At 42.5% G+C, this 26046-nt stretch overlaps 1 protein-coding gene across 14 annotated transcripts in view; it reads right to left on the reverse strand.

The window, feature by feature from the left end:
• The window catches only part of FARS2 (phenylalanyl-tRNA synthetase 2, mitochondrial), a 538848-nt gene that overhangs the window by 153332 nt on the left and 359470 nt on the right, over positions 1-26046 (reverse strand). For 13 of the 14 annotated variants that reach the window (XR_009604835.3, XM_060614886.2, XM_060614896.3 and 10 more), the window contains one exon: positions 3198-3349. The exons of the other annotated variant lie outside the window; for it this stretch is intronic. Coding sequence is in view for 12 of the 13 variants with exons in the window: in XM_060614886.2 (XP_060470869.2) it covers positions 3198-3349 (152 nt within the window). In the remaining variant the exon portion in view is untranslated. The remainder of the gene's footprint in view (positions 1-3197; positions 3350-26046) is intronic. 14 annotated transcript variants of the gene reach the window in all.

The raw sequence follows: 26046 nt of genomic DNA on the forward strand, positions 1-26046 counted from the left end.
GCCTCAACCCAACTTTTCAGGAAAACTTGTAGAAATACCATTAAACACTTCTACTTATAAATTATTGGCTAAACTCGGCCACATAGATACACTTAACTTATAGTGGAGGCTCAGACGTGTAGACTTTTAGTTGGCTGGCAAGCTGCTTAGATAAAAAATCAAGGTTACATTATTTTTTTATATATATATTTAAAGTTTATTCATTTATTATTTCTGAGAGAGGGAGAAGCACATGCACAAACAGGAGAGGGACAGAGAGAGAAAGGGAGACACAGAATCTGAAGCAGACTCCAGGCTCTGAGCTGTCAGTACAGAGCCCAACGTGGGGTTTGAACTCAGAAAGGATCAGATCATCACCCAAGCCAAAGTCGGACGCTTAACGGACTGAGTCACCCAGGTGCCCAAGGTGACATTATTTTTTAAATGGGAGATTGGATATTGAGAGATAATTAGCAATCTCTGCCACACCAAGTCCCTTTTTAAGATCGGTGCACACTCTGGGCAGGCTAGTCATTTGGCAGAGCTCCGGAATAACAGGCCTTAAATATTTGTTTAACATTTATTTAAAAGATGGTAAGATCAATGCCAATAAGACATATTTTTGGGTTAGATGGTTTCTTCCAAATTTCCAGTCAAAAGTACTGTCTCCTTCAGAAGAAACTGGACAAATTCTTCTTCCAGGTAGTATGTGGTTGTGTGTATAGACTGGCATCAACAGAGTACTCCTGGACAGTCCAGTGATTTTTTAAAATTTAATTTTATTTATAAAAATGTTTTTTAACTTATTTTTGAGAGAGCACGACAATGTGAGTGAGGGAGGGACAGAGAGAGAGGGAGACACAGAATCTGAAACAGACTTCAGGCTCTGAGATATCAGCACAGAGCCCGATGTGGGGCTCGAACTCACAAACCATGAGATCATGACCTGAGCCGAAGTCAAACACTTAACCAACTGAGTCACCCAGGCACCCCAGTGATGTGTTTTTCTGTTGTTGTTGTTTTGTTTTGTTTTTAATGGAGTATCTGTCTGCCTGGTCTGTCTGTGGTCCACAGGACCCTGATGCTACCTCAATCTCACTGTAATGTCTCCAATTAACATGCCCATTCTACATTTACCCTAACTACTGCAAATCATCTACAAGTCAGGAAAACCCAATATTTGCTCCCTACCCCAAACCACACTTACTCCCACATCCAGACCATAACATTGCTTTATAACCTTTAAGATCTGATGATATTAACCACAAAGGGCAACTCATCTAACTTTGACACTGGTGATATGAGAGGCAGAGCTACAGAGCTAAGGCAATAGCAAGAAGCAAAAGCTTAAGAAGTAAAAATTTAAGAACAAATTCTGAATCCTTGATTCCAAAGGACTTCTACATATCAAACAACACTGGGGAAAAAATTAACAAGTCATGTGCTTCTGGCATATCAGGTATTACTTAGCAATCAGTCTTATTCCCGTACTTTTCCTCCTTCTCAAAAGTGAGTAATCAGAATTTCAGTATTAACACGTAAATTCCTGGAAATTTCTCTCTCACATAAAAGTCCCAGGCTGAATGCGTATTCCATTGTGTCAAAACCCCAGGCTGCTCCATACATTCTATTTTCTGTAAAGCTAAAGGGCAGATATCATCTACAAACTCCAAAGTAGATTTCAAGGCTGCCAAAAGCAGGTGAAATCAAGTAGAAGCCAATGAGAGGATGTGAAGAAAAGAAACACACACACAGTGGCATTTCTCAGAAAACACAAGCAAAGATACATTTCTCAGAGCTGAGGGCTACGACGTGAAGTTCAAAATTTATCACTGAGGTAAACAAAAGGTGAATCTTTTGTTTGTAATAAGAGAGGATTTGGGACGGGAGGCAGAACTACGTAAAGAATCAATGAGATGAATGAGCCATATTTAAAGAAAGAGTTGATTTCTTGGTACTGGAGAGGAAGAAAACTATGTGTTGTGAAAACAACTAGCCTGGATGATCACCCTAGCCCCTCTCTGCCAAGTCAGCCCCCAACCTCACACCTCAACATTATGCAAATAGCTGGCTCAGAAAATCCAGTGCTGTTCAAATACAAGTAACAAAAAAGCAATCATGTGCACACCACAGATACATCAATTTAAAAATCGGGGAAAAAATAATGAAGATGGCAGAAAAACTCACTAACGAAGTCACAGAAAAAAAATGTTGCCACTGGATCATAAGAACTTGCTGGCGAAATATCCTGCAATAAATTTTAAAAACCAAATGAAGCAATTTCTCTGTGAAGCAAAATTACAAAGCAGAAATAGAAAGTAGACGGCAAGAAAACAGAAGGAACAGAAATGTGAGCTCACAGAACTCAGAAAAGGTGGGGAAAACAAAGTAATCAAAGACGGAAATGGAATGTGAGCAGGGAAGAAGAGATTGCAGAAAACAGTAAGGGACAGAGAAGGTAGCAATGAGAAAAGCATTCAAAATGAAGTGGAAATAAAGAATTTTAAAACATTACACAGAAAGCTGACAAGTAGAGAAGTCAGACAAAGAAGAGCCTACTCATGTATAACTGGAATCCCTACAGAATGAAACAGAATAGAATGATGGATCCGAGCAAATCCTTAACGATATAACTCAAGAAAGCTTTTCTAAAGCCAAAGCAGAGTCAAATCTGATCAGCATAAGACTATCTCTCTCTCTCTCTCTCTCTCTCTCTCACACACACACACACACACACACACACACACACACACACACACACACCCCAGGGTGAACAGGCCTCAGACAGTTAGTAAACTTTATCCTAGGACCCAACACAGCTTTTGGCATGTGGCAAACACTTCATAAATATTCACTGAGAGACTAACCAAACAGCTTTTTTTCCCACAAATTCCTCTGTTCCTGGGATGTGATATGGTAAGAAATTATTTCTAAAAGCAATACGGAAAAACTCCAAGATCCTTAAAACATTGTTTCACATATTTTTCTTTACGAAGGCAGAAAAGATTAAATACACATTTTAGAAACATTTTCAGAAAGGACTGGTATAAAAGTCTTTTCTGATAAACGATACATTCACTATAAATTCTAGAGACGTTTTGTATCATATGCATTGAGTTCCAGCAAAATTTCATTATGTGTTTCCATAGCCATTTTTCACAGAGAAACAACAAAGGATAAAATCAGAAAGTTGTTTTTTTTGTTTTTTTTTTACTTACTTTGGATGTTCAAACTTGTCTATCAGTTCAGCTTTTTCCACCAGGTCTCCTCCAATTGTTCGTACTAAGTCATAGAAATCGTTTTCTGCATAATTCTCAGAGGGTAACCAGAATGAGATGTCATTTATCACAGCAGGATATTTGCTAAGAGGCTAACAAAACAAGAGAAGAAAAGAGATTGATTTGTTAGTTGGATGAGAATGTTTAAATTTTTCATGGAAAGTTACACTTGGCTAATTAGAAAATGCTGGTAAAGCATTATTTCAGCACTTGGATTTTCAGGGACAGAGTGAAGAGAAAGATAAAGCCAATGTTCAAAATTAGCAAATTCCATTATGAATGTTATGGATTCTTATCACATTCATTTGTAACATTATCATATATTATATTTATATAACCATTAATGTTCAATTTAGTATAAAGCAATTTGAATATATCATATTTCAGGGTTTTTTTTTCCCATTTGAATACTAGAGTAGAAAAGTTCACATTTAATTAACAAGTGATTCATTAATTTCCTGTGATATTTCAGGAAATCATTTTAATAGAGAAATAAGTAAAGGCTTGTCAAAATTGATATTTCAATTAGTAATGTCATTATTTGTTAGTATTTCTAGTTATTAAAATAAAAGACTGGGATGATAAGTAGTCATTTGGGGAGTTATTTTTCAAATTATGATTCCAAGAATAAACACAAATGTAGTCATTTCCCCCATTTTATCCCATTTTTTTCCAGTTTATTTGAGCTCATTATTATACTGGACAGGTGTTTAAAATTAGATGCTTTTATGAGTCACTGCATTTGTTTATGTGGCATATATATATATATATATATATATATATATATATAATTATATATATACATATATATAATTATATATATATAATTATATATATACATATATATAATTATATATATATAATCAGTGTGGGTCCCACATATATATGTGGGTCTATAAGTTACTGCCACGATAAAAAATGTTTTGTTATAAAACTATGAAGTCCTCGGGCGCCTGGGTGGCGCAGTCGGTTAAGCGTCCGACTTCAGCCAGGTCACGATCTCGCGGTCCGTGAGTTCGAGCCCCGCGTCGGGCTCTGGGCTGATGGCCCAGAGCCTGGAGCCTGTTTCCGATTCTGTGTCTCCCTCTCTCTGCCCCTCCCCCGTTCATGCTCTGTCTGTCTCTCTCTGTCCCAAAAATAAATAAAAAAAAAAAAAAAAAAAAAAAAAACTATGAAGTCCTAAGGGAATATGTGCTAAAGTATAAATCTGTTAGAAGAGCAAGTTTATACACTGGTTTACAGCAAGCCTGATATCACTATAAACCCTTTAGTGAATCACTGATCAGGAAAAGTATAACTTTTTAAATGGCAAGACCTCTGAAGAATCAAATACTCAAATGAAAAATGATTATACAACTTGAAATATCAATAAAGTTGTCAGACAAATGCATCAGTTCAGAACACACACATTTCAAATGAACGTTATACAGCTACCATCAAGGTGCTTTTGACAAAATAGCAAGGCTCCTGAAAAACATCCTTGGTTTTCTCTCCTATAATAAAGTCAGGATCCTGTGATAAATCATCCCTGGGTTAATGTAACAACACAACAGGAGTTTGGTGGTTACACAAGTTGCTCTTCCTTTGGACAACATCCTCCTGCCACTTTAGGAACATGAAAGTTTAGGGAGATTAGATAAAAGGCTGGGATTGACAGGAATTAGCACAAAATGTCCTCTTCAGCTGATCTGAGCTGAGATACCACTGAGCCCTGATGACAGAAATGGGAGGTGTCCAACTGAGCATTAGTGTCAGCAACCCAGTGACAACAAGAAACATGATAGTAACATAATAATGCTGTCAGCCAGGATATAGGCCCCCAAAACATTAAAAAATACATCTTACAGTAAATTACACTTTTAAAAATTAGGGAGAAAAGCCCAGACTGTTATACTGCAAACTAGTTTAAGCTAACAAATTATATATGACAAGTTCAAAGTAATGGTTTATCTAAAGGAAGCATTCACTATATTAATTGGTATATGTCAGATGTGGGATACCTACTAATGACTTATGCTTTTTTGAGGGGGAAAATAAAATTCTGTTTTGAAAATAAGATTATGGATCTATGGTCACTGGAATGTAGGCTTTCTGATCCTGAGTCAGAGGTGGTGTTAAAAACTAACCAGGGGCTTCCCACTGCTCTTAGGGTAAAGTCCCCAATTCTTGAAAAGTTCTAGTTCTTTCTGTTGTTCTCCAGGCTCTCACACCAGCCTGGTTATTCAGTTTCTTGAACACACTAAGTTACTTCCTCCATATACTGTTTCCTGCCCTCCCTACCCTATTTCTGATCCTGCATTACCACATTCAATTCTAACCCTCGCAGACTCCATTAGTCCTTTGTCATGGCAGCCTATATTACAATTTTTGAGGGTGGGGTGTGTATCTTTTTATACCTCCAAATCTCTATTACCTTGCATAGTCCCCATGACATTGTAGGTATTCATTAACAGCAGATTACAACACTACCTAGTGTGAGCAATGGCTACATTACAGTGAATCAATTAGATGTTCTTTCTTCTGTAGCCAGACCAGCTAATGGGTGCATAAGGTCAATAAAGCATAGAGACTTGCCTCTATCCCTGGCTATGCTGCCATGAAGAGATAGTGATCATGTGGGATGACACAGAAGAGGTGGACAGGCAAAGTGATTTGGTAAGGACTTGATAATCCACAATCACAGAACCAGATAATTTTAGAATTGGAAAAAACCTGTTAACCTAAATAAAGAGGTAGATTGAGGCAAGCTTGAATGACCAGAAACTGAGTTTATTCGGGAATAGCAGAGGAATTGCAATTCAGAAAATGCATGTTGCAGGTGAGTCCACTGAGAGCTTGGGGCAGGCTATATCAACAGGGAGGAGTATGCAGAGAAGGCAGTCCAGCCAGAGTCTAAGCAGTAAGTACCCTGGCAGGAGGATGACAAAAGATCTAAATATATATAAAGAACTCATATAACTCAATATTGCAAAACCAAATAATCCAATTAAAAAATGAGCAGAAGACGTGAACAGACATTTCTCCAAAGAAGACATACAAATTGCTAACAGACACGTGAAGATACTCAACATCACTCATCATCAGAGAAAATGAAAATCAAAACCACAATGAGATATCACCTCATACCTGTGAGAATGGCTAAAATAAAAAATACAAGAAACAAGTGGTGGCGAAGATGTGGAGAAAAAGGAACCCTCGTGCACTGTTGGTGGGAATGCAAACTGGTGCAGCCACTGTGGAAAAGAGTATGGAGGTTTCTCAAAAAATTAAAAATAGAATTACCATATGATCCAATAATTCCACTACCAGCTATTTACCCAAAGATTATGAAAACACTAATTCAAAAATATATGTGCACCCCTGTGTTTATTGCAGCATTATTCACAATAGCCAAAACAGGGTCCATCAATTGATGAATGGACAAAGATGATGCTGTATATATACACAATGGAGTATTATTCAGCCATGTAAAATGATGAGATCTTGCCACTTGTAAATGCATGAATGGATCTAGAGAATATAATGCTAAGTGAAATAAGTCAAAGAAAGGTAAATACCATATGATTTCACTCATATGTGTAATTTAAGAGACAATAAGAAAAAAACCAGACTATTAACTATGGAGAACAAACTCACGGTTACCAGAGGGGAGGTGGGTTGGAGGATGGATGAAAAAGGTGATGGGGATTAAGAGGACACCTTGATGGATTCAGATGGGGCACCTAGGTGGCTCAGTCCATTGAGCATCGGACTCTTGATTTTGGCTCAGGTCATGATCTCATGGTTCCTAAGATGGAGCCTGCTTGGGATTCTTTCTCTCCCTCTCTCTCTGCCCCTCCCCTGCTCACTCTCTCTCTAAAAATAAATAAACTAAAAAAAAAAAAAAGAGGACACTTATGAGCACTGAGTAATGTATACAATTGTTGAATCCCTATGTTGTACATCTGAAACTAATGTAACATTAAAAAAAAATTAACGTTTATTTATTTTTGAGAGAGCGAGAGCAGGAACCAAAAAGGGGCAAAGAAAGGGGCAGAGAGAGAGGGAGACACAGAATCCCAAGCAGGCTCCAGGCTCTGAGCTGTCAGCACAGAGCCTGATGCGGGGCTCGAATCCATGAATGGTGAGATCATGACCTGAGCCAAAGTCGGATGCTTAACTGACTGAGCCACCCAGGCACCCCTAAAACTAATGTAACATTGTATTTAACTGTACTGGAATTAAAATAAAATTTTAAAAAAGAGGCCATGTCTCTGTCCTGCTCTGTCCCTAGGATCAAAGCTTCACTTAAGCCAGAGGTCATGGTGGCAGCAATTTGTAGCAGTAATTATTGCCTCCTTTCTAGAGTTTACAGAGCACAACCACCACCTGGCCCTATTTCTAAGAGTTTCGTGGTTCCTGTACTTGTACTTGAGTGAACACTTTGGCACAGTGCATGATTCAGAGCTCTTTTAGTTCCAACATTCTGCCAGAGCCAAACCTCTGGTTTCCCTTCCCTGCTTATGAACCCAGAATGCACAGTGTCTTCATTCCCGCTCTCAACTTCGTGTTGGTCTTGTCCACAGATATAGATCTTTTGTAGGGGGAAAAGCGAAGGCATGGTTCTGTCTTTTTCATGTTCTCTTTTTAGACTGTTATCTCTCACTGCTGTGTGTGTGAAGCAGGTAGAGAGAGGCCTACAGAGCAACATTGACTTGACTCTGTATCTCCTTACACAACGGTTCTTAACTTTGTCTGGGAGAGGACAGAGACCTCCCTGACAACGTGAAGCTTCAAATCCTTGTTCTAGAACATATTTTCACAAACACAGATTTCTACATGGGACTTCTGGGTTCACAAACCCAGTAAAAGTCATTCAAAGGGTCAGATAAGGACCCGTACTCAAAACCGTGTCATGAGTTCAAATACAGACAACTGAAACTACTGTGTGAAGGGAATTAAAAAATACCAAAATTGTTCTTACTACCATATGATATATACACATAAGTATGCAGTTTGCATTCCTATACATTTAAGGAATGTGTATTTTATGATAATAAAACCATACATGAAGTCATCATTGTCTTATGGTAGCTACTAGAAATGCAGTCACATTTATATAAATAAAAAAGTCTGCTTTTTATGGACTGGACGAAGAAGCTCCTTATTGCAACTCAGGACAACTCTGAAGGGCCCCCCTCATTCCAGAGATGCCTATGGGTAGGCAGAGGTCTTTGTGGCAAATGCATCATAGCCTACCTTCTCCCTCTGTCCAGTCCAGCTTCCGTCCCTTCCCGTCCACAGGGGTTGATCCTGACAGAACCTGATAATAAGCTTCCAGCTTGCTAACCTTCATCTTAGAGTCTGCTTTGTGGGGGAACCTGACTTGTGACTCTGAGACATCAGCAAAACCAGCTGACAAAAAAATTTAGTGCATTTAGGGGGACGCTAAGCATCAAGGAACATACACTTAGAGTGAGGCACATCTGGATTGGACTGTGGGCCCCACTGCCAGCTATATGCTAGAGGGAAATGGCTCCACTGTGGTGCCCTGGCAGACTGGCATATATTACACAGGCCCCACAGGGGAAGACCTGAACCACAGCCCCACCTGCATTTGGCAGGCTGCCTTGTGATCCTCATGGACAAGACCGCTAGGAGGCTATCTCCTGCTCACCCTGCTTTCCCCTACGAGGTTGTCATGAGGCAGCTTCTCATCACCTCCTGGGTTCTGAAGAGCTATGAGGCTTCCTACCTTGCCGTCCTCTCAAAAGAATCCCAGGATATAAAACCTCTTGGCTGCCATCTAGAACTGTGTACTTCACAGTCAGGGTATAACTTGTGTTATAATCATCCACTCTGTTAACAGACTGAATTATGTTTGAGTCCTAAAGTCCAATACATCAGAATGTAACCTTCTTGGGAGAAAGAGCCTTTACAGAGATAATCAAGTTTAAAATGAGGTCATTAGGGTGGGTCCTAATCCAATAAGACTGGTGTCCTAATCTAAAGGGGAATTTTGGGCACAGAGACAGACGCAGGAAAGTCGCCATGTGAGGATGAATCCAGAGATAGGGAGGATGCTTCCACAAGATAAGGAATGCCAAGGACTGCCAGCAAACCACAGAAGCTAGGGGGAGGCTGGAACAGATTCTTCTTCACAGCCCTCAGGAGGAACCAACCCTGTGGGCACCTGAATCTCAGATGTCTAGGCTCTAGGATTGTGACGAAGGAGAAGCTGCCTGGTTTGCAGCACCCTGTTATGGCAGCACTGCGAAACCAATAGAGACCCTTATGTTTCAGTGTCACCCTTTTATGGTGTGTGGGAGGAGGACCACAGGGAGCTGGCAGTCTGCGGCAGAAACAAACTGTCCCAATCCCCAGGTGGCTCCCTGTAGCTTCACCAGCCAAATCAGCAGGCCTTGGCCTTTCCTGGTGTGTTCACAGGCCTGAGAAAACTTACATCACAGTTTCTCTGCCTATAACATGGAGACAGCACCTATTTAGCCATCTGTAGTGAAGAGGACACGAAGGAATGTTCATAAAGCATATGCTTAGTCATTTTCAAGCCAAAACATTGACTTGGACAGTTCAACAAATACACAATTTTGACAGTTGCCCATGACACCCGGTTATAAGTTGCCAAAGTGACTGAGGTGTGAACAGGGGTCTGAACAGTGAGATCTGGGTTTACCAATACTAGTCTATCCTAACTGGCCCCTTGCTCCAGACTCACCTCCATATTTAAACTACAAATGTCCCCATGCACCTTCCCTCAAAGGCTCCCTTCTTATCACTCCATGATAAAATCAAAGCACTTTAGACCCTCTGTACCTGTTCATAAATATTCTCAAGGAAGATAATCTTAACCTCCAGTTGGTAACACAAACGAGTACTTTTATTCCAGTTCCCTGTGTTTTGACATCAAAATCTTCCTCTTAAATGTTCTCTTCTTGTGTAAGGATACTAAGGCAGGAGAACAGATCATCGTTCTCCACTATGCATATTTTCTGTACTCGTTGCTCAATTATTACCTCCACCTCTGTCTTCTTTCCTTTAGGCAAAGCTGTTATGTTTTTGTTTTTGTTTTCCTTTTCTGGTCTACTAATTATTTTGATAGTCCCTTTAACAGGGTACTTCTTTGACGAGTTCTCCACAGAGTTCTAAAACTGTCAAGGTGACTTTTAGTCAGCTTTTAACCAAGGCCAAGTTTTGGCAAAGGACTACTTTGCAGCTCTCTTAGGCACTGCTTCTCTTTCTAGTTCAAAACACACGGCCCTTGGTTTATTACTAAAATTATATTATTAATGATTACCATTCGTGGGATGCTGTGTGCCAAAGAATGTGCTCACACGTTCCTTTTTTTTTTTTTTAATGTGTATTTATTTATTTATTTATTTTGAGAGAAAGAGACCACAAGTGGGGAGAGGCAGAGAGAGAAAAGGAGAAAGAGGATCTCAAGCAGGCTCAGCACTGTCAGCACAGGCCCGGTGTGGGGCTCAAACTAATGAACTCTGAGATCATGACCTAAGCTGAAATCAAGAGTCGACACTCAACCAACTGACCCACCCAGGTGCCCCTGTGCCAGCACTTTCTGTGCATCAGCTCATTACTGTGCAGCACAATCCCATGAGATGAACATGATTCCTCTTCCCACCGTGCCCATGAAGAAACTGTGGCTTGCAGACCTTAGCTCATTTGCCCAAGGTCAAACAGCCGGGAAGTGGCAGAGCCAAGATCAAATGCAGGGCCAGGTGGTGCTCTTAATACTCATGCTTTAAGGCCTCCCATTTGAAACCAAGGGCTCCCAGAAAATGGCTCAGTTTCTAGTACTGTTTCCAGAAGTAGTCTCTCCAGCCTAATTAATAATTATGTAAATAAGAACAAATCTAACATTTATCCCTATGGTACCTTCCATGACATTTCCTTTTCGAATGATTCATTGAACTTTTAGATTAATTATCTTGATTTATAAGTATCTCTAGACTGTTTACAGTCTGTGTGATTGTGTTCTTATCTAAATTAACTTAAAAATCAGTCTTACCTATGAAAACAGTGTGCACTATCGATTACCTCGCTTTATATCCCAATGTTTCAGAGCTCCCTTACTTTTAATTCCATCTCTTCATTTTGTAATAAAAAAGCTGTTTATCAAATTGGGCTGGCAGGTTCGGTACTTCACAAATTCAGGTTGTTCTAACTCATGATTCCATGCTGCCTTGGTGTTTACAGATTTCTCACTTTGTTCCAATGTTCTGTTTTTATCCTTACTTAATTTCGCTCAGTGCTGGGAGCATGGCGTGTTGGTCAGAGGTAAGCATGGCTCCTGCTCAGGCAGCTTCTGTTCTGTTACTTCGCCCAGAAACCACAGGAGAACCAGCACATTTGAAGCATTCTTTCAAACTTCCAGTTTCTCATATTTGTGCTTAATTTTTTGACAGAATTCCAGTTCTGGTTGAAGATTCACAGGAAATCAAGAATTTCCATAACGAAATAGTGTGGGACAATCATTTTGGCAGCCTGCTTAATGAATGAACTTTCCAAGTTTCTATGGCATGGTCCCCCCTCAACTATTTACTGAACTCCTTAAGAGCAGAAACAAAATTTCAAATCTTTTTGAATCCTCTCAAATTTACTTCAAAGCTCTAGACCTCTTAGTTATTTAAAACAAATCATATGCATGTGAGAAACAAAGATGTGTTTGCTACTCCAGTTAATGAAGAGGGCGGAAGTGGAGAGTGGTGGCCCTACATTCTCTGTGGGACCCTAGGGATCCACAGCAGGGTGTCAGGGCCCTGCCTGCAATAGTTTCTAACTTAAGAAACAAAAGAAAAAAGTAATCCTCAGAAATCTCTGTTCAAATAAAGTATCATGTGTGCTTCTAGTTAAAGAAGGAATCGCAGAGAGAGTGGGGGCCTGCGGTCCAGACCACCCCTCAGAGCACTGGCAGAGTGCCACGCACAGAATACTAACGTGAAAAATACAAGAGTCTCTTTTGGAGGGTGATGAAAACGTTCTCAAATCGATTGTGCAGAGGGTCACGCATCTCTGTGAATATACTAAAGACCACAGGATCACGCAATTTCAGTGGGTGAACTGTGCACTTATGTGGCTCAAATCTCAGTTTTAAAAGCAATACATGAATAAGCCTCTTGGTCAAAAAAATAAGGGTTCTGGAAATGGAGAGCTGCAATTTTGTATTTAGTCTCTTTACTTCATCTTCCGAACTTAGCAAAGACTTCATCTCTTATACTCATCGTTTCAGGTTAGATCATTAAACCTTTCTGAAGCCGGCATTACTTCTGCATTCTGTGTTTTCCTCTCCGAGGTAAAATATTTGTAAAAGTTTTGCCCAATTGTTTACATCTCCCATTAACTGTCTGGTCTGGATCTTTACAGCCTTGTACAATCACAATAGTTGAAGTGAGGTCACATTTGCCTTCATGATCATAATTTTTCCCAGTTAATCATGTTCACTGGGAGACAAGTATTTATTTCCCTTATGCCTCAAGGAAGTGAATGGAGGCCCCAATTCATCCCATCTCATTCTCTTGCCTCTCCTGAAAAAATACAAAATAGGAAACTAGGTTTCTTAATCTCCAATCCCAAATTTAACCTCAAAATGGTACATGCTAAGAGCAGGAACTCTGTGAGGGGATCACAGTTTCTTGTTCATTTTTTGCCTCAGTCTATGCAATGTTGCTCCCATTCTGTTAGGGCCTACACATGCCAGGAGGTAAAACCCAGGGCCAGCTAGAAAACATAACTTGAACTTGCCTGAGTTTATACAGGGCTGGCCTTCTGACTATTCCAGGGTTCAGAGGAAAATAGGCAAAACAAAATTTAACCTCAAGAACTTAAGACATCGAATTTCAATGGCTTGTTCAAAACTGGAGTAAAGATCAAACTTCAGACTCTCACAGACAAAAAAGGTATTTTATAGAGCAGACTCTCTTGGATTTGACCTTCTGCCTTTGTTTCTCACTCCACATTCTTCCCCCCACACTACTGTCTGCTGGTCCTTTTAGGCCAGATCCTTTTAGGTGTCTTAGGCCATCAAGCTCCCTTGATACTACATATTTTAATACTTCTTCCTGACTCCCATAAAGCCAAAGAATTAACACCAGTAAGCAGATACTCATCCTGTGTCTAACATTCTGTTCTTCATCCCTTTCAGTAAAAGAAAGGTCTGGGGGAGGCGGGTTAGGCTAATTACTTCCAAGAAACAGTTACTGATTTGTTTTTCCTAGAATATAATCTAATACCAACTCTCAGCCATAGCATAGCAATGGATAGGGGAATAAAAAGTTGTGGCCATCTAAATTTTTAGAAGAAAACATCATAGCTGCTCCAGGCAAGGAGAGGGGACACAGGAGATGGAACGCGAGGAAAACATGAGGTACAAGGTACTGGTGATATTCACCACGGTGGGGTGGTGGCTTCACAGGTATCCACTGTATTAGTATACTTCACAACTTAAACATATCATTTTTCAAGTATCAAATATTAGATTAAAGAAATTAAAGGGCTAAAAGGGTATAAATGCTTAGTCATACCTGGAGAGATTGCATAATGGAGGGGAACACTGGCCACAGATTATGCATTCCCATGTTAAAAAGAAATCGTTTTTTCCCATATTTAAAAATAAAATTCCAGCTGTTACTATTGGATTCTATTTCAACAAAGAAAACAATGAGTTCGGCTTCTGCACATTAGGGACAGACGTGAAGCATTATTTTCTTCTGCACCAAATCCAAACCAGTCTAACAAAACCTACAACAAAAAGTTCACAGAGGGCAGATGTGACACCTTAGCTGAAAGTAAAGGGAATGTGAATGTGGGGTTCCAATCGAGAGACCTCCACTCAGGTGATAGCAGAAGAATTTACGCATCACTGGAGACAGAGAACGAGAGAAATTCACCAGGCACCTACTATGTGACTGCTCAGACACTGTCCCTGCCACCGAGGAGCTCACAGACTAGAGAAGAAAACCATAAGAAGCGGTGTGCACAAAATGTGGTTTGTGCACTGGAGCGGAGGGAAGACTCCCTTGTGGTGCAGAAGGAGACTCAGGCATCTTTGTAAATCCGGCTAAAAGCCTGAATGGGGACCCTTACATTACCTCCCCCACTCCTCAGAGAAAAATGCATCTTCCATTCATTAAAGAAAAGTTAAGTTCATTAAAGTAACTAAACCATGGGGGCACCTGGGTGGCTCAGTCCTTTAAGCCTCTGACTTCAGCTCAGGTCATGATCTTACAGTTCATGAGTTTGAGCCCCACGTTGGGCTCTGTGCTGGCAGCTCAGAGCTTGGAGCCTGCTTCAAATTCTGTCTCTCTCTGTGTCCCTCCCTTCCTGGTACTCTGTTTCTCTCTGTCTCACAAATAAACATACATTGTAATTAAAAATAGAAAGTAAAAAATAAAAAAAGGGGTGCCTGGGTGGCTCAGTTGGTTGAGCATGTGACTTTGGCTCAGGTCATGATCTCGCGGTCCATGAGTTCGAGCCCCACGTCAGGCTCTGTGCTGACAGCTCAGAGCCTGGAGCCTGCTTCAGAATCTGTGTCTCCCTCTCTCTGCCCTTCCCCCACTCACACTCTGCCCCCCCCCCTCTCTCTCAAAGACAAATAAACATTAAAAAAATTTTTTTAAATAAAATAAAATAAAATAAAATAAAATAAAATAAAATACTAAAACATGGAGTGTATATGAAGAAGTTTGGGGCCATTTGTCACATCAAAATCCAAACTTGACAGGGAGACAAAGGTGACAAATGACTACTTTCTGGAGCAGATGCAGCCATAATAGGACATCCTCTGCACAGAGGTGGTAGTTTCAGACTGTGCTCCTCTCTGACTGTGAATAAGCTGCCAAGCTCTCTGGGCCCAGATTTCCTCATCTGAAAAAGAAAGAACTTAGCACCTCATACACTGTTGTCTATTAAAACTGTCGCATGTGATGCCACAGGAGGCACCCTGAAGAACCTGGGCCATTGTCAAGTGCATCCGAGAAATGCTGGGTTTCACCACGTTCTGCAGGGAAACCTGCCCTTCCTCCTCGTCAGAGGGCTAGGTCTTCCTAAATTGTAAACTAAATGGACCAAGTGCAACCCAAATTTTTGATGCCACTGATCATGCGAGCCACACCCCTGGCCAGAAAAGTGGCAGCGGCATTTGCCAAAAACATCTGTGTCCTGACTTCTAGGATGGCTCGAATCACAACTCCACTCGAATCACAACTCCTCGAAGTGACCCTGGGTTTCTTGCCACTTTAAACAAACTTTTAGAGCTGGAAAAATAAGCTTTTCAGACTTCTATCAAATAAACCTTATGCCATGTTGCTGAGGCTACAAGCAAGCAAAACTGTCACTGCTTTTTCTCCAAAAAAATCATATCTGCTGATTACCTGTATGGGACATGAGGTTTTTCATTCTCCTGTACCCACCCTCACAGCGGGTTAAGGCACAGAGTGCGGTCCGGGTTGTGCAGATGGGGAAATGGAAGAGCAGAGGCTGTAGCACTCAAGGGTGCACACGGGTAGTGAGGGAGTGGAGACTGGGTCCTGAGGGAGTGGAGGGGGGGTCCTGAGGGAGTGGAGGGGGGAGTCCTGAGGTAGTGGAGGGGGGGGGTCCTGAGGGAGTGGAGACTGGGTCCTGAGGGAGTGGAGGGGGGAGTCCTGAGGTAGTGGAGGGGGGGGGTCCTGAGGGAGTGGAGAGGGGGGAGTCCTGAGGGAGTGGAGAGGGGGGGTCCTGAGGTAGTGGAGGGGGGGGTCCTGAGGGAGTGGAGACTGGGTCCTGAGGGAGTGGAGGGGGGGGTCCTGAGGGAGTGGAGAGGGGGGGTCCTGAGGGAGTGGAGAGGGGGGAGTCCTGAGGGAGTGGAGAGGGGGGGTCCTGAGGGAGTGGAGAGGGGGGAGTCCTGAGGGAGTGGAGAGGGGGGGTCCTGAGGTAGTGGAGGGGGGGGTCCTGAGGGAGTGGAGACTGGGTCCTGAGGGAGTGGAGGGGGGGGTCCTGAGGGAGTGGAGAGGGGGGAGTCCTGAGGGAGTGGAGAGGGGGGGTCCTGAGGGAGTGGAGGGGGGGGTCCTGAGGGAGTGGAGAGGGGGTCCTGAGGGAGTGGAGAGGGGGTCCTGAGGGAGTAGAGAGAGGGTCCTGAGGGAGTCGAGGGGGGATGTCTCAACATAGCTGCAGGTAGCTCCCAAGTCTCCTATTCATCCAGGAAATCACAGCACAGCCAGGGAAGGGCCCTCCTCCTGAAGGCCACTGGGCATATGGAGGACAAAGGTCATGCTGCCCCTTGCCTTCATCTCTTAGGACTCACCTTGTCCTTTTTGAGCTAGGGCACACCCCTCAGCCTCAGCAGACTCCTTGGTAAAATAGGAATGATATTCTTACCTTGCCGAATTATTATGAAGATTAAATGGGCTAATATATATTAAAAACCCTTATAAATAACAAAACACCATATAAGGTAAGGTATGATTAATTATCCCTTCCTTTGTGTTTTGTAAGCTTTTTTTAAAAAAAATCATCAGACTAATGACACAATAATGGCTGCCATTTAGTACATATACCAGGCACCGTTACCTCACTTCCCCTGCAAATTAAGTGTCTGTGGGACTTTATACCACTGCTGGTACAACCCAGCTACGCCACTTACTAGTTTTTGTAAGGCTGGGCAGTTCCTTTATCTCTCAATTCCCCATGTGCAAGACGAGGACCCGGCCAGGGGCCCCTCAGGGTGCTGTGAGGATTGAAGGCATCAGTATACGTAAAGCACATAGTAACTACTTAAGTGTTTAGTGCCTCATCTCTCCTTCATTTGTACATGGCCCAACCAGGTTTCAGATCCTGCTGTTTCTACCTCTTTGTGCTGTGGCACTTACCAACGTCTGTAATCCGGGAAGAGTTGACATATCTCTATGGGTTATGTGATTAAAAGTGTCTCAAAGGGCAGGGACCATGTTTTCTCCCTCTTTATGTTAACGTGGTGCCTGGCACACAATGTTAATAACTAACGCATGTGGGATTGAATTAAAAAGCCACAAGGCTCGCTGCCATGATTACTGGTTTGCCAGCCTTGATCTGCCTGTGGTCCCAGGGTAGGTGGTTCCTGGGGTAGGGAAACAGGAAAAGGGGGAGAAGGGCGGTGCAAGAAACGCTGACAGAGGAAAAGGACAAATGCTCGGGAGGTGGAGCTGAGACATCATTTCCCCTCAGGGAAGTGCATCAAAGATCAAGGGACAGATCCCTTTTAGTGGAGGGAAGAGAGGGTTAATAGACTGAAAACAGAAACACGGAGGGCCTTTTCAGACTTTTGTTCTGGAGAGCTAAAGGGTCAAACGTGGAGTGGAGTGGAGAGGAGAAAAGAATGGGATGCTCAAGACTTTTGCATTTTATTAAGGCTTGGAGTGATGAGGGAGGAAGACCCTCTTAGGCTAACGGAGCAGCATACGTTCCTGGGTACCCAGCTCCTGCCTTCCAGCTCTGGACCCACCTCCCTGCTCTGCCCCAAGAGGATGGGCTGGGTTCTGCAAACCGCTTCTCTGGAGGGAGGCTGCAGGAGGGAGGAGGGAGGCAGGAGGAGGGCGTGGTTCCCCCTGCTGGCTTCGTGCTGTCAGCGCCCCAGCAGCACTGCTTGGGCACCACCGTGGCGCCACTTTGACCCTGGCAGCAGCCGCTTTTCTAATGCCTGCAGAGCCAGCTTCATGGGACCCTCCCCAGCTGTGGGTCCCAGTCCCTCCTCTGGACTCAGAGACAGTTGCTCTTCCTCCTCTTCGGAGGCCCGGGTTTCAGCTTTGAAGGATCAAGCTTGTACATCTTATTATTTCCAACTTCTTTTGTTCTCTCAGCCTTAGAGGGGGGAGCTGCTTCCTGCAATTGCTACATCTGTGAAACAGTGTTGTCCGTCTGACTTTTTAGTTACCTCCCTCACAGGTCCATTTCTTTAGATTAAATTCTTTATAATAATAAAAAAAAGTAAATGAACTGGTGTGGTTTCTGTCAACTGCTTACACCCTGACTGATAATACCAAGGAAGAAAGGGAGAAAGAGATTTACCAAGAAACCTGTGGTCCCCAATATCACGTCAGATTCAAATAAACTTAGAAATAAGAGCCGGAATAACCAATTTGCAATGTAAGTCTAAACAAAGAAATGAAAACCAAAGAAGGTACTGAAAGTTGCTCACAGAACAACAAAGCTGCTTCCTCGAGCACCAATCCTCTGTTCATTTAGGGACACGTCAAAGGTACCAACCGTATCTCCTTCTTTTCTAAGAATCGACAAAGACACCCTCTCCAGGTACCACACCCCAGATTGAAGCACTCCATCCCTGCAAAGATAAAAGACACCAGACCTATGATCCTTCACGTTTCTTCTCCTTCCTTTGTCAAATACAACTCAGTGGTGTGAGAAGTGAACCTGGCAAGGTGGGGGTGGGGTGGGGGGCTGGGGAGAAGACATGGAACAAACACCCGGAGGGGTTTAATGACTCCGGGCAGATGGAACAAGGCTGGAGGGACATGCCACTGTGTGTCTGGCTTGTAGCAGTGACTCCTTTCCAGGGTCATCAGCCAGGAGTTTAGCCACAGCTTGTCCAGCCACCTAGTACCCTGAGGGGCCATCAGTAATGGTGTTTCATTCAAAGCCTTTACCGTGCTTTAGTGTTACCCTCACTTGACAATAGGTAATAGGGAGACCGTCTTTGTTCCTATGGAAAGTGTGAAGAACCTGAATTTGACACACCAGATAGGAGGTAATTTCCTCGAGGCAGAGTTTTTCAAGGTTCTGAATTTCTTTATCTGCTTATTTTTTTGAGAGAAAAGCTGAAAAAGGTGAGGGTAAGGGAAGAATACTGGCTCCTCATTTCAGTTGGAGGGTCGTGTTGCCCCTGAAAGATGGTGATAACTATGTAGCTGGGCACAAGGCCCTGTGTTTGGGAGGATGTTAGCAGAAGCCGGGGAGGGCAGGAGGCGTGTCTCCTGCCTAGAGGTGCTATAAGTGGTGAGCCTTCCAAGAGAAACGGCAGAAGAATGAGCTGTAAAACCTTGAACTTCCCTTGAGCTGATACACTTGTTACTTGCTCTCTGTCAGGGGGGATTCTGTCCATGCTGTCTGCCCCCTCCTTACTTGTTCTGTGTGCTGCTAATGAACCAGAACCCTGTCAGTGCTTGGGAAGGCTTTGATTGGCTCACCCTTTCTCTGATTGTGACAAGGAGATAAGGCAGAAAGCAGAGATGGGAGGAGGGAAAAGGCTGGACAGAGGATCTGGGGGCTGAGGCAGAACAGGGAAGAGCCTGTGATCACTGAAGAGGCTGGGACATGAGCAGTGCTGTGAGCTGGGGCGCAGCACTGGGCCAGTGTCACACAGGGTCCCTCAAGCTGTCTGTCCAGAACCTGCCTTGTCTCCTTTCTGGGCTCCTCCCACTGCAAAGCAGGGAGTGCTGACTGGGAGTGGAGAGAAGTGAGGCAAGACACAAAGCAGGATATGTCAACATCAGGGACATTCTTTTTGGCTATTGATTGTGGGTGGTTGAAATATGGGATCCCTTCAGGTGACTGACAAACGCCCTCTCAGTCCTAAAGCAGAGACACTAGATAAATCCAATAAAGAGAGTCTGTGTGGAGGCCGAGTCTATTTTAGGGCTGGCAGGTTGGTGAATTTTCCACTGCTAGATCTCACCACTGTTTTCAACCATTTTAAAAATATTATAAGTAAGAGTAGAGGTTGGATCTCTTAAAGATTTAAGACAATCAAAACAAAATGGCACATTTCAGAAAGGCTAGAAAAGGGACACAAGAACACAAATGTCTACAGAATACACTGTCTGCAAACACTTGGGCACTGATCAACCCACCTTTTGTCAGTCTTTCTTTTTTTTTCTTCATTCATTCATTCAACAAATATTTCATGAATATTATGTGTAAGAAACATGAAAGGCACACAACAGACATTAAGATGGGGAACATATTCTTTTTCCCAGGAAATTTGCAAGCTGATAGGTGTGGTCAGTATGGGTTACTATAAATATTTAACTTAAATCTCAGGGAAGTGAGTTTCAGGAATGAGGTACCAACACATAGGAATCCAATGAGCCATCACTGTCAGCTGGGATGTTCTTGAAGGGAGGGGCTATCTGAGCCTGAGGACTGGAAAGTGGTATGTGTGGGAGAGAGCAAGGGATCTTCAGGGTACAAGAAAAATGTCTTCAGCAAAGATATTTTACCAGCAACATCCAGGAGATAATATCTGAGTTCTTTTGAGTTCCAAAGGCTGAAAAATAGATGAACTACATTTGGTATGTTGAACCTGAAACTCAATCAGGATAGCCATGTGGACAAGGCTAGTGGGCAAGTGGCCTGCCTGTCAAGAGGAAGAGTAGAAGCTTCACGAGAGCAGAAGGCAAGTCTCATGTTTTTGTGATCCTCCCCCCTAGTTTCTAACAGAGTAGTTGCTCAGAGAAGTTGATGTGACTTGTAGACATAACGTACGATTTCTTGTCATATTCAACCACTCTCTAATGCCAAGAAATTGACTGCTTAGTCTAGGGTCACTCAGTCCCTGGGCTTAACTCCTTCCTATTATGATAGGAAAAGACAGGATTCAGTAGTCAGAGAGGGAAAGATTAGGACCTGAGGTCCCTGGGTGGGGAAAAACACACATTTTGGAACAATGCTGACAGTGCCTGACCATAGCAAACCTCCTCTGGCCCAGGAATTTGACAAAAGACCTGACTAAATATAATTAGACCATAAAACCTATGACCCACAGGAACGGTATGGCCACAGACTACCCCTCATACAATGGAAACGAGCCAATCAGGAATGGACAACCCAGCACACAGAGCTATCAAGCCAATAAGGGTAGAACCTGAGAAGGAGCAAGCGGGAAGGGGGGGTGGACAACCAGAACCTTATAAAACAAGGGCCTTTGCCTATAGTCCTTGGGCATTCACTTTCAAATGTCCCCTCTCTGTAAAGACAGCTCTCCTATATTCTTACTTTCTGATCTTATATACTAATAAACTCTCCCTGCTCCTCATTTTGTGCCCACTTCTTCATTCTTTGAAGTGGTGAGACAACAAACCCTGAGTATTGAGGTAAAAAAAAAAAAAAAGTCCTGCAACACTATTGCTGTTTGACCTTAGGTCTCTCTGTGACTTTTAGATATCTAAATTTCATTTAAGTATGGTATTTCCCCGAAATCTCAGGAAATTAATGTACAGTTTGGTTTGAAAAGATAAGACAGTGAAGTTTTCTTTATCCAAGTTTCAATGGCATTAACACCAGTTATGCCTCATCCATTCCCAAAGTTTCCATAAGCAGAAGTCTGGCTTTACTGTGAAATTATAATGTTCTATTTGTACTTGTTCTCTTAGATCTCTTTATTTTTTTAACATGTGGCTGATTTGGATAATTTAATGAGCCCAGAATACATTTTCGAAGCTGATCTTGATGACTGGTTACTAATTTCTCATGGCTAATCCAATTCCCCAGGAATTTCATTCTATGCCTACAACATGCAAGGCAGTTGTTAAGAAATTTAAAATGAATAAGACATAGATACTCTTCAAAGGAGCTTAAAATTCAGTGCAAGAGAAAGCCCAGAAATGTTCAAAACAGACATTCTAGGCTATGTGAAAAAGTGAAGCAAAATCTACCCACCCCCACCTCAAAAAACGGAAGTGCTGACCAGGTTGGTACAATTTACAAAGCTATACTTCCACAGACTACTATAATCTGATGGAACAGATGCTACATATGTGGGGTTTAGCAGGAAAAGAGGAATGTGAGTGGTGTGTTAGTTCCCTCTCCAGCTTAAATTCCTACCAGCATATTATATGCTGGGAATATCATCTCAGAGGTGGGGATGGAGATGAATGAATACTGGTACTCCAGCCTGTTCCTTATCAACCAATGCACATCCCTGTGCCAGGTGACACCGAGGTACAATTCGTGGCAAGGAATGCCCGGGTGGACACTGGCCATGATCTCTTTACCCGTGGAGCACATGCTCTGGCCCAGGTGCCTGAGCCTCTAACTAACAGAATCCACACTTCTGGGGGGCTGGCCTGGCATGGGTCTTTTCCAAGAGCTCCCCAGAGGGCTCCAATGCAGACAGAGTACTGGGAGCCACTGCCATAGTCTCGTTCACTGCTTCTCTCACTCTGCAAAAGGATACTGGTCATACATGAGCCACTCTTCACTATTCCATCTGCCCACACTGAGACCCAAATCAATAGCTCTGTCAACCGTAAATATATGTATTATCCAACATTTGCTGAGCACTTACTATGTGCCAGCACTTGCTAGGTACTGAGCTGAGGACCTTGCATACATTTTGATATTTAATCTTCAAAAACAACCTTGGGAGGTAAGCACTACTGGCTTCCCAGTTTACAGATGGAGAAACTGTAACTTAACAGAAGTTAAGTGACCTGCTCAAAGTCACATATAGCTATTCAGAGTGGAGTCAGACTTGAATCTTATCTGCTTGGCATCAAAGTGTGCGCTTCTAATCACTAAGATATACCAGCTCATTTATATGTATGAGACATTCAGTTTTTAAAATGTGTTCTGCATCTACATACAAAAGACTATTTGATACATATTTCTCCATAAAATAGAGAAAAATAAAATATCTACTTGGAAGTGATTTACTGAAAGGATATATATTCAGCATCTATTTTCATAGAACATTTTGCTGATGATGTGCATCTAACCTTGGTGTCTGGAATCTTAACAGGATACTACTCGTGTTCCCAGAGATGGCAAGTTCCAGTGTGCTTCATCTGACACCTCGGGAGTCACTGCAGTGCGCTGCTGCAGTCCAGCCCATCTGCAGAGGTGACTGAGCAGGCTTGGAAAAATGTTGACGCTGCTGAGCAAAGCTACAGGATTTTCACTGTTTTCAAAATAAAAGATGATCCTTACACTGTTCTAGAGAAGACTCCTGCTAAAGCCAAACTAGTCTTCTGAGTTCATTCCTCTGATCAGCACGTATCGCACTCCTGCCAGATGAAGAGTAATCCCACTATTAATAAGAGTCAGTATTTATGGAGCTCTGTGTGCCAGATACTGCCCTAGTGCTTTCCATGAATCGTCACACCAACTCCTCATTATAGATGAGAGGACTGAGGCACAGAGAGGCTAAGAAGTCTGCCCAAGATTATATCTGCTTGGGCATAACTAGTACCTAACTCTGCTCTCTACAGAACTCTCGAACTATAGTTAGCGAGCAGAAGAGCTGGGAACCAGGCATGCTAGCTCCCATTCTTTGGTTCGTTACCACCCGCTTCCTATGTATCAGGCACCGTGACAGGCACAGAAGTTATGATACAGCACTTCTGCAGGTAGAGAAGTACACCAGTGGGAGATAGGATGGTGAGAGCCAGTTTCCCAGGTAAGTGTAAAGGAGTAGCACTTTGAAGACTAACCTCAAACTGTCAAGAGAAATTATCAAGTAAGTTTCAGTCTAATGAGAGTAAGAACTCCTAGAGAATGGTCAGGAGCTGATAAGCCATGCCAAAGGTGTGAATATGGAGGAAGGCAGAGAGTAAGAAGAGGGAATGACCTTAGGACATGGCTCTGACCTGAGGGCCTTTCCAAGCTGCTGAAGGGCTCACCGTGTAGGCAGCTGGGTCTCCCGAGCCTGGTATCCAGTGGGTAATCATGAATGAATGGTGATTACCGGGCAGGGAGAATTCAGAGGAAAGCAGGTCCTATGATGAGGAGAGAATCAGTAGGCAGAACCAAGGAGACCCATTAGTTTAACTGAAAAAGGAAAAAAAAAAAGGTTCTTTTTTCTTAGTAAGGAGAAGGACAGATGTCAGGGCAAAGCTTAAAGTGGGAGAGATGTCAGGGGAGAAAGGAGGCAGCACCAGCAAGTTTGCTTTTGATGCAGAGGTTGCAAAACTGGGAACTCAAGGACCAAATATATGCTGTTTGTATTTTTTTTTAACATCTATTTATTTTTGAGAGACGGGGTATGAGTGGGGGAAGGCAGAGAAAGAGGGAGACAGAATCCGAAGCAGGCTCCAGGCTCTGAGCTGTCAGCACAGAGCCTGACGTGGGGCTTGAACCCACAAACAGTGAGATCATGATGTGGGCCGAAGTTGGACGCTTAACTGACTGAGCCACCCAGGCACCTCTGTTTGTATTTTTAATCTGAATACTTTGTCTATTTTACAAAATCAGGAAATCCTACATCATCTGGATTTCTCACTTATCTCTTAAAAATGAGAAGATGTGGCAATGCCAGGCTTGAACCTCCCTCCATATGACCACAGCAGCGACCCCCTTTAGAAGAGGTTGTCATTGCCCTGTTGTCCGCAACCACTTCTTTACACGGGGTCCCCTACCTTGCCTATGTCCCCACCGAGCCCCTGTGCACATGTGACTTGCTGACCTGCAGTTTGGATATCAAGAACAGGAGGTGAGAAGACTGCTCTGGGAAGAATTCAGGGCCACACTTCACGGGAAGGGGAGACTTAATCATGCAGAGACCTGGCAGTTGTCTTAATGGGAGAATAAAAGAACAGAGAGGATGACAACTGGCCAGAAAGTCATTTCAGCCGGCACCCCACCACACCATCTCCAAAAGCAGAGTTTTACATGTCTATAGATGTGTTAGTTCATGATTCACATGCAATACCTCATTTAATAGTGTGTATTAAAAACATGTTCTCATTTAACAACCTATGAGATAAATAATATTGCTCCTTTTTAAAAAATGAGAATATTGAGGCTTTGAGAGTTAAGTAATTAGCTCAAGATCACATAACTGAGGTTTGAACATGGGCAGTCTGACTCCAAAGCTCAGGAATGTAAAGGAGTCTGGGCATTAGAAGAATGCTAATAGATGTGTTTCTTAAAACGGTTCCATGGTAAAATAAATTTGGGAAATGGTAGCTTCGGGTTTCTTCCTGTAAGACTTCTCAGAACCTTTAAAACACTAACAGGCTTTGTGAACCTCCAAGTAAGGGAAGCCATGTCCCCAAGTGTACTTGTGAAACCTTCTTTTGTGAGAAACACAATACGGAGTATGCTGTCGTGGACAGGATATGTTCTGGAGTCACATGAATGAAACCTGATAAAACTGGGTTGAACAGTACAGATTTTCTGAACCAAATGTTTTGCATAGCTTATATTTTTGAAAACAATATTTCATTTATAGAAGTCTTTAGCTTATAAACTCACCTTTTCCTTGCTAACCTGAGATCTCCTCCATTGAAATATATCTTGTTGTTTTGGTTCTATTAATCTGCATGTCTATTAAAACCCATTCTAACACATCTGTAACAGGAAGGTAATAAAAAATAATCTTACACATACAGGATATTTTGACACTTCATTGCATTCCCATTTTAAAGATGAAGAAAATGAAGCCCAAAGAGGTTAAATGAATTGACAATAGTCAAAAAGCTATCAAGTAAGTGCTTGTTAACCTATTCTTCCACTTTGTGATGGACATCACAAAGTACTGCCCGATGTCAGTGTACTCAAACATTAATTAGGTTTTTATGCCAAATGTATTTTGTTTTCTTATTTAACATTTTGACATTACTCATCTAGTTAAGTCATACAGTTCCCAGTTAGCCACACATTTTGATTAACTCCATTCCTCAACCATGGTGGTTTACAGAGAATATATTATAATGAGGCTTCTAAATAATGCGGTTTAGTCATATTGTGACTACTAGGACTTTAATATACGAAGAAGTCAAAACTAAAGACCAATAGCCTGTAAGAAAGCAATGTGGACGGTTATTTTTATTTTACAAAAAAGTAAATATTTATTTTCCCCACAAATCTAAAG

Source organism: Panthera onca, chromosome B2 (assembly GCF_046562875.1).
Source record: "Panthera onca isolate mPanOnc1 chromosome B2, mPanOnc1 haplotype 2, whole genome shotgun sequence".
Taxonomy (NCBI): domain Eukaryota; kingdom Metazoa; phylum Chordata; class Mammalia; order Carnivora; family Felidae; genus Panthera; species Panthera onca.